Source organism: Apteryx rowi, unplaced genomic scaffold, assembly GCF_003343035.1.
Source record: "Apteryx rowi isolate R43461 unplaced genomic scaffold, aptRow1 scaffold_69, whole genome shotgun sequence".
Lineage (NCBI taxonomy): Eukaryota > Metazoa > Chordata > Aves > Apterygiformes > Apterygidae > Apteryx > Apteryx rowi.
Window position 1 is genome coordinate 3,140,011 of NW_020450971.1, and position 15,428 is coordinate 3,155,438.

At 40.6% G+C, this 15,428-nt stretch overlaps 1 protein-coding gene across 4 annotated transcripts in view; it reads left to right on the forward strand.

Annotated features, from left to right (window-relative positions):
- The window catches only part of CHRDL1 (chordin like 1), a 42,152-nt gene extending 27,009 nt beyond the window's left edge, over positions 1–15,143 (forward strand). For 2 of the 4 annotated variants that reach the window (XM_026086326.1, XM_026086327.1), the window contains exons 5-11: positions 55–148; positions 4,052–4,119; positions 5,460–5,634; positions 8,995–9,201; positions 10,965–11,132; positions 12,239–12,328; positions 13,612–13,742. In XM_026086326.1, coding sequence (XP_025942111.1) covers positions 55–148; positions 4,052–4,119; positions 5,460–5,634; positions 8,995–9,201; positions 10,965–11,132; positions 12,239–12,328; positions 13,612–13,742 — 933 coding nt within the window. Of the gene's footprint in view, positions 1–54; positions 149–4,051; positions 4,120–5,459; positions 5,635–8,994; positions 9,202–10,964; positions 11,133–12,238; positions 12,329–13,611 lie in introns of all 4 variants that reach the window. The other 2 variants (XM_026086325.1, XM_026086328.1) reach the window with 2 other exon arrangements.
- Positions 15,144–15,428: the final 285 nt, after the last annotated feature.

Consider the following 15,428-nt stretch of genomic DNA (forward strand, 5'->3'; position numbering starts at 1 on the left):
TATCATATGAATCGATGCCTCTCCTTCTAAATGCTCCTTGTGTTTCACTGGCAGGAAGGGAATGTATACTGTGGGTTGAAGACGTGTCCCAAATTAACTTGCTCTTTCCCAGTTTCTGTTCCGGAGTCCTGCTGTCCGGTTTGCAGAGGTAAGTCCCAGTACATCTGTAGAAGGACACGGGTTTGAATTCACCTCTTCCCCTGTCAGACCCCTCTCAGACTGGTGCACTGTCACTCAGGTCGGCAGGTTTCCCGTTGACTCACAATGCAATGCATGTGGGGAATTAAACCTTGCATTCCAGCAGGGTAACATTGCTCGCTTTGTTTTCCTAAACTGAAACAAGGAGGGAATGCACTGATGACAAAGTTGCATCCCCATAAGAAGGTAAATCAAGGATTCAAATAATGCATTGAAATAGCTGCCATTGTTCTGTGTAGAACAGCTCTGAAATAAAAATAAGCCTCTATCTGACCAATTACCAGACCAGCCCTAGTTGTACAAGACACAAGAATTTCAATTCATAGGATAAAGCCAATTGCTCCACTTTAAATTGGGTGTTAACCTATATTCAGGTAATTTTGGTATTTTGCTAGTAATTGCATCTTAAATCTTGTACACACAGGGAACTTGATTCTAGAGAAGTGTACCGCCGGCCTTCCCAGCCTTTCTAAATGTCTAAGCCTAAATGTCTGTCTAAAAGCCTATCTAAATGTCTGAGAATTTCTAAATGTATTTTATCTCACCATTGACACTGTGGCTTTTGAATCACCATCTCTAGGGTATCTAAGCACCTATGGACAGTTCTCAAAGATGCAGACAGGCACCTAATGGTGCTTATGGTTTTCAGATGTGCCACTCTACTGAGATGAGTGACGCCAGGCTGCTTTGAAAATCTCTCCTGCTTGCATCTCTGTGCACCTATGTCCTGAACTCAGTACTATTGCATGGTAAAAATAAGGAGTATTATATTGTCAATTTTATAATTTTGTATATGGTGCTAGAGTTTAGAAGCACAGACTAGCACAGTCTCACAGTCCCTGTCCTAAGGAGCTTACTAACTACACAGACTGGAGCAGAAACCCTGAGAGGTGAAGGGCCAGAGCCAGAAAGAGGGTACTTCAGGGTGTATCAGTGCTTAGCAAAGCGTGGTGCACGGTGTCATGGTGTGGTGCAGGGTGTCATGTCAGCRTGGTGCAGAGGCAGTAGAGCAGGCTTCGAAGGAGCACATTGCTGAACAGAAACTGTGTAGTCATGTCAGTGCAGCAAGCTTTCTGCCGAGAYGCAGTGCTAATTCACTGAAGCGCGGCACCATGCAGGACCTCAACTAATCTTTGTGCAGGGCAATGCTGTGTGCTGCATAAATACCTCAGCTCCGTCAGAGCAAGGATGAGCATTTCTACGCAGTACTCTGCTGTCTGGAGAAGACCGAGACTGTGCCTCATCCTCTGCTGCTTAGCCATGTTACTCCCCARTATCTTCTTTACAAATTTTGAAACATTTCTGCAGGCAAACTGCTTTTAAAGCTCTCTGATCTCAAGCAGGCAAAGTGATATTCCTGGCTTCCCAGGATGAAATCTAGTGATATATTGGTTTAAATGTAATACATTGACAGTTCAATTAAAGTAATCATCTGGTTCCTGGTATATGTCCCCTGACTGCTATTTTTGGTTCCTTGGGATGGTTGGGATAATTTTCTTTTCATGGTGATACAGGTTTGAAACCAACCTGTTACAGTTATAAAAATCAAACTGACTTTCAAAGTACAAAGTATAAGACCTTAGCTATGCTGTAAACTAGCCTTATGCTGGAGAAATCGGTCACTGAAACCAAAGAGGCAGTCATTAAGGAAAACAAGCTCATTAGAAGTAGTATTTTCATATAAGAGGTGAGATTAAATTGGATTATGCAGTAGAAGAGACCCAGTGTCTCCATTTATGCAGGGTTTTTTTTCTTAAAATGTATTCCACTGTTTATAATTCTTATACAAAAACCTTAAAAATTATCTTTTCTCTCCTAACTAACCCTGTCCTTTTCAATGTGGCACAAGCTGTTTTATTTTCCCCCCGTGATCCCTATGAAATGCAAACCTAAACAAAATGTCTGCATCAAGACACCGGCACAGCTCATGGGGAGGAAACTGAGAGTCAATTCCTGTTCCCTGCATGGCCAAAAAATACTAACATAATATATTCAAACTTGCTGACTATCCCATTCATTCCTCTCCTACTGACTAGAGAAGGCTCCAARCCCTATAGTTCAGATGTTAGTTTACATCAGGATCCAGCTTCCATTAAGTCAAGGGGAAAGCTCTCATAAACTGCATAGGTAGAGGGCAAGATGACAATATGTAGCATGCAATAAAGTAGTGGATCCATGATGGATCCGACTGAGTTAAATGTGACTGAGTTAACTCCAGGACTGGAAGCATGCCTGTGTCAGCACCATGTCTCACCCAAGCCAGTACCACCCACTCCTAAATACTGCAGCTACCCTGCTTCCAGGCCCCAGGCTTGAGTCCGTGCATGGCAGTGATCTGTGCCAGTCACGCAAACCACCAGGCCCATGATGTGGTGCTGCACTGCATTCCAGTGGCAACGCTCGGCATGTCTGGAGCTCGGCTTTAAGCCACTAGTTTTTATCTGTGCCTATATCTGAACTCCAAGGCTGGGGAAAATTCCAAAGTCAGCTCCACACTAAATGATTTCTCCTATTCTCATATAAATTTTCCAAGAATCAAATATCAGTTCAAGTTCCATAGCTCATCTTATCAAGGAATATCTCTTGATACGTCTTTAAAACCTACTTAAACCATACTCTCTCCAGCCGGAACTGATTTTTCCCTGCTATATTTTCTGCGGTGGCTCATGCTCAGTTATGTTTGTATTTATGAAGCTGTCTTTACCCAGAAAACAGCTAGACACTACTCCTGAACAGAAACTGAGGGGTTCTTCTTCTTTCCAACTTTCCTTTTGGCGAATCACATGTTTGGTTGTAAGGAACCAGAGCCTGGCTCCGTAAGTCCCTCACATGGATTCTCCAAAGCATTCATTCCTTCTGCATCACAAGCACAAATTGCAGGTGCCCTGGAAAATCCCATTCTCTTTTACAACACAAGTCAGAATGTCCTTACTTTGTTGTGAATATACTTAGTGTACTGAGTCTTATTCTGGAGTATTTTATTTGCCTGTTTCAAAACAGCAGGGCTGAACAGTTCATACTCCATACATGCAAATACAGGATCCTATGAGCTTAGATGGGATCCAGCCTTAGCGGGCCAATTTCTCATATATCCTGACATAACTCACTGCATGTGCCTGAAACAGCTTCTGCTTTTTGTTTAGTGAGTCATGCACTCAGCACGGCCATCATTTCTATTTATCAAATAGTCTGTCTTCAACAAAGGTGTGACCTTCCTAAACAGATGACAGAGCCTCCCTGGTTCATAATCATACCTGGGAGATGAAGTCTGAATTATCCACTTCTATTAAATGAAGAACAAATAAGAAGGAAAAAAAATATATAAATATGGGGTCAGAACATTTGCAGCACAAAATGTGGCTTACTTTTTTCTTTATATATATATAATGTAACGTTAGTTATTAATGGCTACACCTCAGAGCCAGCTACAAGAATGCAACTCTGGATTCAGTTCACAATCAAGTTACATGTCAACGGAGCAACAACAACTGTGCCTGTGCTAGACAGAAGGTGACCCAGTTTAGCCTTTCCTTGTGAGCTTAGCTAAGTCATGGCTCCTTGCCTTTGCCCGAGAACACAGAGGCAAATGGTTGCTGGAAATCATCTTGCCCAAAGCATCTTGTTAAGCCACATAAATCTGATGGTAAACCTTGGTCCTGAGTTTGCAAGATATCTGGAAAGGGATCTTCCTTTAGGTCCGTACAGAATCCAGCACAATGAAGCCACTTCTACACACAAATGCAACCTGCACCTTAAATTTAGCTGTAAAGCTAGGTGAGACTTCTCCCCTACGTATTTCCCAAGACATTACACAATTATTCCCCTAACTGATACTGTTCTGCTTCACATACAGGAGAGGGAGAATTATCATGGGAGCACTCCGACGGAGATATCTTCCGGCAGCCAGCCAACAGGGAAGCTGTAAGTGTGACCCACAATTTAAAGATACATTTTCCTGTTGTGCTGTGCATTACCAGTACTTTGGGGAAAAAAGAGAAAAGGATGTTGCCAGGTCTGACAAGCTGCAAGAATATCTACTGCTTCATCCTGGGTTCTGTGAATCTAGCCCAAAACAGATTTCTTCCACTTCTGCAAACTGCTTAATAAACTCAACCTGAATTCATGAATAATTCTGAATGACAAATGCCGATCAGCTCCTGGGGGCTCTGGATTTGGTCTTTGCTGTATATGCCTCTTGAGAATAAAATTCCACAGTGTTTTGTTTGCTATACAAAAAAGCATTGCTTTTAAATAATAATGACAAACACTTATTTCCCAGTTGGCATATCCACATGTATATACTTACTTCAGGGGCTTCACTATCTCCAGTGTTAAGAGTAACCATTAACAATTTATTCCATAAGAGAGGATTTTTATAACTGCATTCAGAGAGAATATGAGGAGCTTTTAAGCATTTAGGGGCACCACCTAAACACGTGAACCAACAGGTCTTTGGATTACCGAGAAGAACTGTGCCTTTCAATGTAGCTGCTGTAATACACACTCTCCCTTCATGCCCATGGGTATTTTGGAAAATAATTCTCTGAAAACAACCATAGTGGTTTTGCTCTAAAAAACAGGCTGCACAGACTACTTTCTCCTGCAAATAAACTTTCCAGTCTGCAAGCTCAGACAGTTTCTAGTAAGGCTCTGCTTAGTCTGCGCAAGGTTGGCTAAACCTGGCCCTAAATGAGAGTGCAAAGCTGCTGCAGGTGAACAAGAAGCTGGACAGTCATTCTCAACCTGTGCTCTGCCACCAGATCCCCTGTACAAAGCAGTTTTGGTAAGGGAAAATAGACAACCTTATAATTCTTCTCACCTAATCCTACACAGGGGTAAAGCAGAGGTCTAACTCTGAACTCTCTTTCAGTAAATGGAGGGAAACAGGCACTTCTGGGTTGTGATTCATCTCTCCCTGAGGTAGAGATCCACAACAGGTTGGACAGATCATGTTCTAAAAGTGCCTTTCTCTCCACTGACTTGATTAGGGACTTTTGATAACCAACTTAGATATAGACATCTGCACTGACATATACAGTGATGAGTTCCAACTATATATGTGCAGATGACTTCGTTACCGTATTAACTATCTGCAAAACCTGTGTGGCCTTTATTTAGTAAGGTGCCATCCATTATATTTAAAGGTTGTTTGATGATAGTGGCAACACACTTGTCTGAATTCAGCTTCTAGAACAGCCTCTTTCCTCATGCTCACTGGAACGAGACATTAACTTTCCTGCCCTCTTTCTGTCTCCAAACAGAGACACTCCTACCATCGCTCCCACTACGACCCGTTGCCCAGCTCCGCTAGGCAGGCAGGCAATGTTCCTCGCTTTCCCAACAGCAGGAGCAACCGTGGAGTCCTCCCAGATCCCCAGCAAGCATCAGGAACAATAGTACAAATTGTCATCAACAACAAGCATAAGCATGGACGAGGTAAAGAGAAACACTTTTTACACTATTACTCGGGGTCAGGTATCTGTCACCTATAGCTCTAAAAGACTTCCCCATATATATAGCAGAGTCTTGCAAATTCACACTGGTACCAAGAGACCCAGTGCAAATCAGAAAGGTGAAAAACAACAAATTATTAAAGATGTGAAAGCAGCTCTTGACTGAGCCTGCACATACGACAGTTGGTGCCTTGCACTCTGCCTGGGCATCACACTRTCATGCTGCTCTCTGAATTACTTTGCAGGACTGTGCTGCGTAATTCTAACAACTCCTGCTGCTGTGACCAGGGAAGTGAGAGCTTTACGCCATTAAAGACAGCTGGCACCGCCAGGCCTTTAGATTTGCTAACTGGTTCACACAGTGACTTGCCCAGTAGGAAATAGTCTGTTTGTGCTTGTTTTCTTTAYGTTGTCTCCTATTTTGTAGCTTAAGTACCTGTAAACAGCATGTGTTTAAACTGCCCCACAAATATGAGATCATAAAGCTTTGCCATGGTATCAGGAAGTTCGCTGCCTCCAAGGCACAGTGAATTATTCTCAAGGCAGAAAAACCATGACTGCCCCAACCTTAAGCAAGTTGTCTGAGACACTGGGGTGCAGGGGGTGCCTTGCTCCTCCGTGACTAATGCTAGGAGGAGAGTAGGCAATTAGCCTAGGCTGGATGTCTGAGATGTAGAAAGGCAAAGATACTGAAGGTAATGAATCTCACTGTAAGACTCATCGGTGCCTTCTAATATAATACAGGACGTATTAGGTTATGGGGACAGCAAGACTTTAAGCCCATACGTCAAACCTTGGCTAGGCCATATTCTTGCTGCATTACAGGAAGGAAGAAAACGGAGGGAAAATATCAGTTCTCCAGTTAGTGGGGACAGCAGGTTTTGTATAATAAAAAGGGTAGGGTGCTCAATTTGTGGTCACTTCTGTGGGTGTACTTAAGTGGACAGAGGTTTGCAGGAACAGGACTAAGAAGCCATAAAAGAAATAGGTGTAAAAGAGCAAATGTAAAGAACAGCTATCCACAAATACCAGTCAGTATGCACTCAGAAATAACCCACAAAGAGTTAAAAGCCCTTGTATTATGGCCAGCTAATCTTTTAAGGTATTAACTAACAGAAGGAATGTTGGCCATAGGATCTTTATTATCCACCTGAACAACCATGAAAAAACATTCAGATCATGCCAGTGTTTTATGCTGAATCTAGGAGCAGGAATCTCCATGCAGTGCAATATCTTTGACATGTAATTCACACATGAAGACATCATCAAAGCAATTTCTAACTGATTTGTCTCAGCAAACAAAAAGCATACAGACAAATAGCATATTTCTGGATGTCGTATAGTAACAGCCACAACTTCAGACAGTCACTGCCTGGAGAGTGTCTGAGAGGTCCCATGACAGAAGCCAGAATGCTGACCATGTCTTTTCTTTTGTTCCTGTGCAATTAACAAGTATTTTATTAATTAATGCACATGCCCCTTGAGACACATTTCAACAAGCTAAAAAATAAACAACAGTTCTCCTGACATGCAAATACTGTGCAGTTGCCCGGATAGAAATTTATAATTCTGAACATAAAGAGCACTGAAAACAGGGCATCTGGGAACTAGAATATGTGCCGTATTTTGACTTCTACTGGAGGCTTCATCTGCTACCTCAGAGTACTTTGTTAATTGTTCTTTGTTTAACATATCCTTAAAACAGCAAGAATATATATCTACACAACCAATATCAAGTGTTATTCCTTCCTCTGTCAGGGAGAAATCATAGAGCATATATGTCCATAAAGGATCTGGAAAACTCTAATTGGGGAAAAATCTATATAAGCATAAATATAACCAATAATACATTATTTAAGCATGTAATAAACCTGCTGAGCAGCTAARTACTTATCAGTTCTATCTCATTTATACTTGTTTTCTCTCATGTTCTGAGCATACAGATAACATTTAATTTGCTTTTATGTGAGAAACAAAACTGTTTTCCACCTTTAAAATAAAAGCAGGACTTAGGAAAGAGTTAAAAAGTAGCGAATTATAAACCAAATGATGGCATAACCCCATGAAAGACAATACATTACAAAGAACACCCACCATAAATCTCAGTAACTCAGTAAAGTATAAGCCAGTTGGTCACATCTGTTACCAGTTAGATGTAAATTTCAGATTACAGATAAAAATTAAATTGCTTTTGAAAGTTACAGGCAAAATAGGAACATATTTTACAAATAAAAGCATTAATAAAAATGATGGCATATTAGAAGAATTGAAAATATTTACAACATACCCCAGCTTCACTTTAGTTGCTTTTAGAAATCAGGCAGTGCCCTTTCTTTCACCTTGTTAGGATTAGTTTGCATTTTTCTTTGTGTTTATAAAATATTTAAAAAGAAAGAAGTAAGGTTTATAGGGCAAATGCAGACATGGTGTAAAGTGATATAATTCCCATTAGCTGCAGGGTGACCCAAACTGGCTTCTACCAGGTATGGATTTTTTCCACTCTCATTTTGCCAGCTGTATTTCTCTCTCTCTCTCTCAGGGGCACTGATGAATGAATATTTTGAGATGCTTAGATGCTGTTGGAATGAAATTTTATTCCCATATGCATCTTTTCATGTTAATGTTTTCTTATGATTCCAAAAACCAAACATCTCTACATACCTATAGACATATATATCTCCACCAAAAAAAAAAAAAAAAATCAAACATCAGTTTCAAAATTCTGCTGCTTTGCTCTGTGTGTTGTGTGGCAGGCAGTCCCATGTGAAAGCAATAAAAGTCCCAGGTGGCACTAATCCATCCTGCTGATAGCATGGCTCTCCCTGCAAAGGCAGTGTTCAGCTAATTGTGAGAAAAGTTGTGCAGATGGCTCAGAAGCAAATGTCATGATGCTGTCGGGTGCAGATTTAATTCTAGAAGCCAGAGCCAGTTTAGCAGCTGTGTCCTATATGTGGACTGAGATCAGGAAGGGGAAGGAGTGAGTTTTATAAGCCAGGTAATGATGCACAACTGAAACACATGCACTGGAGAGGAGCTAGTCAAAAACTAGAATCAGCCACCTTCACTGTTCTGCTGAAATTAGTCAGGGACATTGGTGTCGGCAGAGTTGGAATCAAGGCAAAGCTGCTCAGAAAAGAGCGATCAAAGGCTTAGACTCGTTGTCTTTATAGGGGCAAAACTCCCACTAAAGTTATCAAGCAGAGAAATGGGCCAGAGACACTAATGAATTACGTACAGAGATACTGCTTTAAACAAATGTGCATGAATCAAACCAATATTCATGGGGGAGTAGCCAGTGAGCATACCTTTTCCAGTTGTATTTTTTCTTCCTTTTATTTCGTAGTGTGTGTTTCAAATGGCAAAACATACTCACATGGTGAATCTTGGCATCCTAATCTCCGGGCCTTTGGAATTGTAGAGTGTGTGTTGTGCACCTGCAACGTCACCAAACAAGAATGTAAGAAAATTCATTGTCCAGAACAATATCCCTGCAAATACCCTCAGAAAGTAGAAGGAAAATGCTGTAAAGTCTGTCCAGGTAAAACAAAAAGTTGATCGCAGACCACCTTCTTGCTGTGCATGCTAAGGGGCTTGGCTCAGGCCTTCTGGTCACAAGGAGGTCTGATGAAAATAGCAATAGCTGTGCCTGTTGCTCTTACCTGTGTGCAGGGATAGCAGTGTGGGACAGACCGAGCTGTCTGGCCAGCCCTCCCGTTCACTGCTCTTCTGCAGACAGGAGGCTTGCTGGGGCGTTCTGATCGCTCACTGGCTTTCCCTCCAGTGTTAGCATGACTTCTTGACACTCATTTCCACAGAGAATATTACAGAAACATGCACAGAAAGTTCATTASCCTCAGAAGACTCTCCTATACTTCCCCAACTGCAATGCTCTCAGAACATTCAGATCATTTTCTAGCTTGCAAAATTTGCATGGAGATACTATCATTCCTGCTTTTCAAAACATACTGCAAGGATTCAAAAGTGCTGATTACAGAATGATTTGTCCCAATTACATAACTTAATCCTTAAGATAAATACTAACTTAACACAAATTTAGTATTACATTTCTGTGCTGCACTAATCATTAAACTTCTGTATCATTACTTAGTAAAATTAATGCCTACAACTAGTGAAAAATCTGCTAATCTACTGGGTGGTCTGCCAAATGACCAGCCACGTTGCATGTGATATAAAGGGCAAAGGAGTGTCCTATTCCCCTTCTGGGCCGTTACACTTCTTTTCTAATTTGTATGGCCCATTCCTGTTTGGTGATGCATTGGGCAGAAACACTCTGAGGAAATGAGTTGTTCAGCCATATCTGGTAATGAAAGCACCCCTCACTTTGCTTCCTGGGGAAAAGCGTGGTGCAGTGGCAGCAGGTAGGTAGGAGGTGAGTAGCTGGATCCTTCTGGATACTTGTGAATCAGAGATCCACAGCTTTTATTGGGCTCATTTGAAGATAAGAACAGTCAGCAAAATCTAGCTGACAGGCTTGAATGGAAAATGTAATAGTAAAAAGAAAGTTACTATCTTTTTCTTTGAGATCCCATGTGCCAATTTTTAGGAAAGTTGACCCTTTCTCTGCAGTCTGTCTTGTATGTGTTAAGATGTACCTACTACTAGGTTTTTCCACAAGCAGGAGAACTCACAAAAGCTGAGTTTCTCTCTAAGTTGCATCTTGTCTCTCTTACATTCCTGCCCAACTTCCAATTATCACCAAAATATTTACAATTTCCAATTCTATTCCCTATGATTACACCAGGTGGGCCAGAGATAAGGTGCACCGTGGCTAGTCCAGGCTTGCCCAGACCTACTGGCTGGCCAAGTTCTTGTGCGCCAACTGGCCAGCTGGCTGCTGCCAAGCAAAATGCAGAATACATCAGTTCTCCCTGCCCTTTTCCTCAGCAAAACACTAATTCAGGTCTCTTCACTCTGTCCAAGTGCTGGTTTTCATTTAGTTGTTTAATTACCTCTGAGTCTTCTAGCATTATTTCAGATCTGCTTGAAAAGTGGACAACAGGTTCAAAAATTATGAGGATACTGACAGACCAATAGCATGGCTATATACAGCTCATTTCCTTATGAAACTGGCTTATAAATCCGTATACTATCTTGCCACCATGCACACGCACTCAGATCCAAGCAGAACAGAATACTACTGAATGTCCAGGGCTTAGCTGGAGATGGATTTGAATGACTATACATATGAAAAATCTACTTTTAAACTAAACCTGCTTGCCTGTCTGTGCCTAGTAAGTTCTGGAGGACATGGTTAAAGCTGTAATACGTGTTTTGGGCTTTTTTTTTAAACAGAAGAAGTGCCAAGTCAAAGCTTTGACAATAAAGATTACTTCTGTGGCAAAGAGACATTGCCTGTCTATGAATCCGTTTTCACAGAGGAAGGAGAAACCATCAGAAAAATTGCAGTAGAGACTGAAAAGCCACCTCAAATAGAAATACATGTGTGGACAATTAGAAAAGGTGAGTTAGGCAAGTTCTTTCTTTAAACAGCATATCATCTTCCATTAAAATCCCAAGCCAACCCTAGCATCCTGACTGCTGTCCTTCTGACTATCTAAGACATCGCCATGACAGCCCCTTCCAACATACTCAAGTTTTGCTATACAAAAAGTCTTAATAAAACCCCAAATTCTAGTTCTGAAAATTCCTAGCCTTCATTGTGAGCAAAAACGCAAAGCCAAATAGATTGTCAGGAAAACCCTGTATAATTTATTTGTGAGAAATAGATAGCCAGGGTTTAACCAACTGCTTGAAGCTTCTTCTTTAGGATGGATGAACAAGCTTTCCACTGAAATCAGCCTTAGTGATGTGTTACTACACCCATGATGATCTAGAATATCGTCAAGAAGCATTTTATGGATGGAAGTAGTAACTTTTTAGCAGTTAGAAAAAATTAGAAAACCTTTCAGAAGCCCAAGCACTTCCGCAAGTCCTGAACAGTTAGTATAATAAAAATTATTTTCTCCAGCCACCTACAAATCCTATCTACTTTAAGCAGAAAGCATGTAATTCTCTTAGGAAAAACTCATATGGTGCAACCCTTTTCCATGTAAGTGATGCATTTCCAGAATTCTTTTTAAAGCACAAAGCCAAAGCCAAACCCAAACTGTGACCAGCAGAGTACTCACAGAGGGTCTGGTGGTTAATAATTGCCCTGTGTGTTCAAGAAATGATGATTTGACAGTGATGTTGTCTGCTGGCTCCTGACAGGCAAAATGATATCTGACAGCAAATTCATACTACTTTTCTTCAGGACGCTGGGATTTTGGCTTCTGTTGTAATCTTGTATTTACTCGTACTAAGGAAAGGTTCAGCTATGTTAGAAAAGAATCAGCTAATTCTCACCCCCCTCAGAAACTCTCTGCAATCATAAACTCACAGAAGAAAAACATGGAGGTAGCAAACAGAGTCAAAGTGAATAGGCTGAAAATCCAAGTTWTTGGTAAGGATGATTTCACAGCATGGCTCAACACGGTAGTAACTCTACGCTAAGGCAGAACGACAAGCCAGGCCCACAGCACTCCGTACGCTCCCTCTAACATGTACTTCTCGTTTCTTTGCTGAAGGGATTCTGCGTCACTTCTACATTGAGAAAGTATCCAAGAGCGAATTCGAAGAACTTCCCTACTTCAAGCAGATAACAAGGACAACCCCTAGTAAGTAAAATTCTGACTGCTTCAGGTTTCTTTTCTCCATATAATTGTAGCCTTGAAAAACACTCCATTTTACTCTACATTCGCAAACAGATATGCTAATTTTCCTCCAATACATGGCTTCAATATTTTATAAATATAAATCAAAATGATTAAAATGCAGCAATTAAAAATATAGATACATATAACAATGGTGCATGTCCATGCTGTGTTAGCCTCCTGTCATTTTGAGAACATACAGGATAGACTGTTTTCTGCTCATACTGCCATGAGTCTGAAGTACTATGACTGATGTCAGTGGATCTGTAGCACAGCAGCACAATTTGGCTTTATGTAAGCAACATCTCAAGCGACCATAATTTTTCTGAAAGTTATTCAGACAGGAAAAAATTCAGCATGATTAAAGGAGTTCTCCTATATATATGTTATATTTGAAAGAAGCTATTCCTATGTTTCTAATAATATCTTCATTATTAAAACCTGTTTTTTAAAAGGAGATGTAATTCATTTATCACTCTTGACTCAGTTCTTTTTTGCATTTCATCCAGCTTGGGATATGACAGTTGATTTGACAGTTTAATTAAGGTAGAGCCATTTTTAGCTCCCAGTTCTTTTGCACTACAAGTTGCCATTTTTTATGAGGTTCCAGTTAGGCAGGGAGGTATTTTTCACAGGAATAATCTATTCTTGATAATACAGGCTTAATGAGGAGTAGACACCTTCTCATGTAAAGAGTTTACTGATTTTTTCCTTTCAGTTTTCCCTAAGCCAGTCACTGTCACCTGTACTATAGTATTCTAGTCACCAGAACAGCAAGCATGTCTATTAACATTACCAAAAATGTAAAGTAATGGTAATATCTAACAAACACAGTTTGTATTATACACAGGTAGGCAGAGTTCACATTGCATGAAACACTTAGATTTGTTGCTTCCTGACTTTTAAATACTTCAGTTTACCACCAAATATAAATTCTCACATCACTCAGTCATAAACCAGAGTATCTCACTTCAGAAATGGTTGAAATAAATAGGGTCAATTTATAGCACTACTGAATTAAAGAAAGGCATAATATTCTGCTCCTTGATTATTTTTTTAACAAAGTTATTTTGCATGGACTCTATTGCATGATTGTAAGATGCTTCAAATATTTTCCATGGGAGGATTAGACATTCTCTCTTTGACCATTGTGAATCAGTTTGTCCAGAGAGTGCTTGTAAATGACTCCAAAGTTCTCTATGCCCTTTCTAAGTCGGTATCTTTCTCCTTTGTATTTTTGTTTTCAGGCCAGTGGAAAATATTTAGCGAGGGAGAAGCTCAGATCAGCCAAATGTGTGAAAGCAGAGTGTGCAGGACTGAGCTCGAGGATTTGGTAAAGGTTTTGTACCTTGAAAAGTCTGAAAAGGGTCACTGTTAAGGGAGACAGCACTGGAGGGAGAAACACAAGAAAACTTATGAAAACTTGGATCTGCAGCTGGACTGCAGGCTTATTTTGCTTAAATCAACAGTTGCCCTAAAAACCAAAACTATAATGCAGTAATTATTCACATCATGCACAGCAAATTTGCTGCTTTATGTGTAGTGGTCTGTGTCAACCGTTTAAATATCTCCTCAAAAAGACTAGGAGGCTCTGTATTACTGGTGGGGGAAGGAGAAAGAGAGACTGTAGTTTCTTAGAGTTGCATTTCTTTACAAGTTAAAAAGAGAAAACAGAACATTTTTATTACTATTATTTGGCAAGTTATTCAAACTAATGAAAAGAAGGACACCTAATAAATACGCAGGAGCTACAGAGAGTATTATTTCCTGTGCTGAGTTTATTCCATTTCTGGTGTTGAAATGACTCATAGATTTTTTAGAAGGGGAGGAAAAACACAAATGATACAATACTTGTGTTGGAGACATAAAAAACAGATTTAAGCTAACAAACTCGTAAGCAGCCTGCCTTTGGGATGATGTCTTGCAGTTGAACAAACTGAGTCCATAAACTGAACAGCAGGTGTTAGTGGCAATCACCATATTTTTGTAGCAATTTGAGAAAACGTTCACTTTTAAGTGGTTTTCACTCAGTTTCCACCACCCACTTCTCTAAATAAAATGTAACGCATTAGCTCCCTATCACAGCCCTAATAACTTCATTCTTGTGGGCCCTATTAACACATGGTCTTGGCTGATATACTGCCTTACCAAGTGATGTGGCAGAAGGTGGTGAAGTACTTCCAGCACTGTCAAAACTCCTAGAGGGTTAAACTTTCTGATTAGTAACTCCTTAGAATTGTGACCTTCCTTAATTGATTCATTCGAATTTGTAACAAAACTAAACTGCTGCATTTTTCTGATGGTGGCCTCTCAATTCTCAAACAAACTTTAAGGACAAACCTCTCCCATGACAAATACCAAGCAGTTGTAGCAGGCCTTTAGAACAGAGTGCAAGTTGCTGTATTTCTGTAAAAGAAATCTGAGATACGCAGTTCAAAGGTTAAATCGAGTATAGCACGCCTATGGTGTGCTTAAGAAAGGTGGCTCCCATCTCCAGAAAAAGAAGTATAAGGTCATCACTTTGAAAAATGCTTTCTCTGACGAGACACCAAAATCATGCCACCCTGGCTTGTGGCAGCACTCTTGAATTTGTTCCCAAGATGAAGGTGCCTCTTGCCTGCTTTTGCCCCCGTTTTCTACTCCACAAGTAGACAGGGATACAGCTGTTCAAACATGCATTAGGAAACACAGCTCTATGAAATGGTCTCAACCAGGGCTTGGTCCTCACAGGGAGTGAAATCATCAGTGACAGTGAGGATTCTGAGGTCTGTCATTCTGCAGAGAGGCCCCAGAGCCAGGCCTCCTGCCTGTGCTGCCTGCAGGATTGGAGGAAGCGTGTTGGAGGGATATCCACGAAGAGCAGAAGGCATGTAAGGAGGGCAGACATGAACATGATGAAAAAGCCGAAGGGAATTTGGAAAATATATAGAAGGTGATCCAGGACTTTCTAATTCTCAAGTCCTTTGTGATTCTGCCTATATATAACCACCAAGTTGTCTCTAGGCCAGGATAGAGAGCAGATAATATTAAGGAACACTTCCCTCACTGCAATGTGATCAGCATG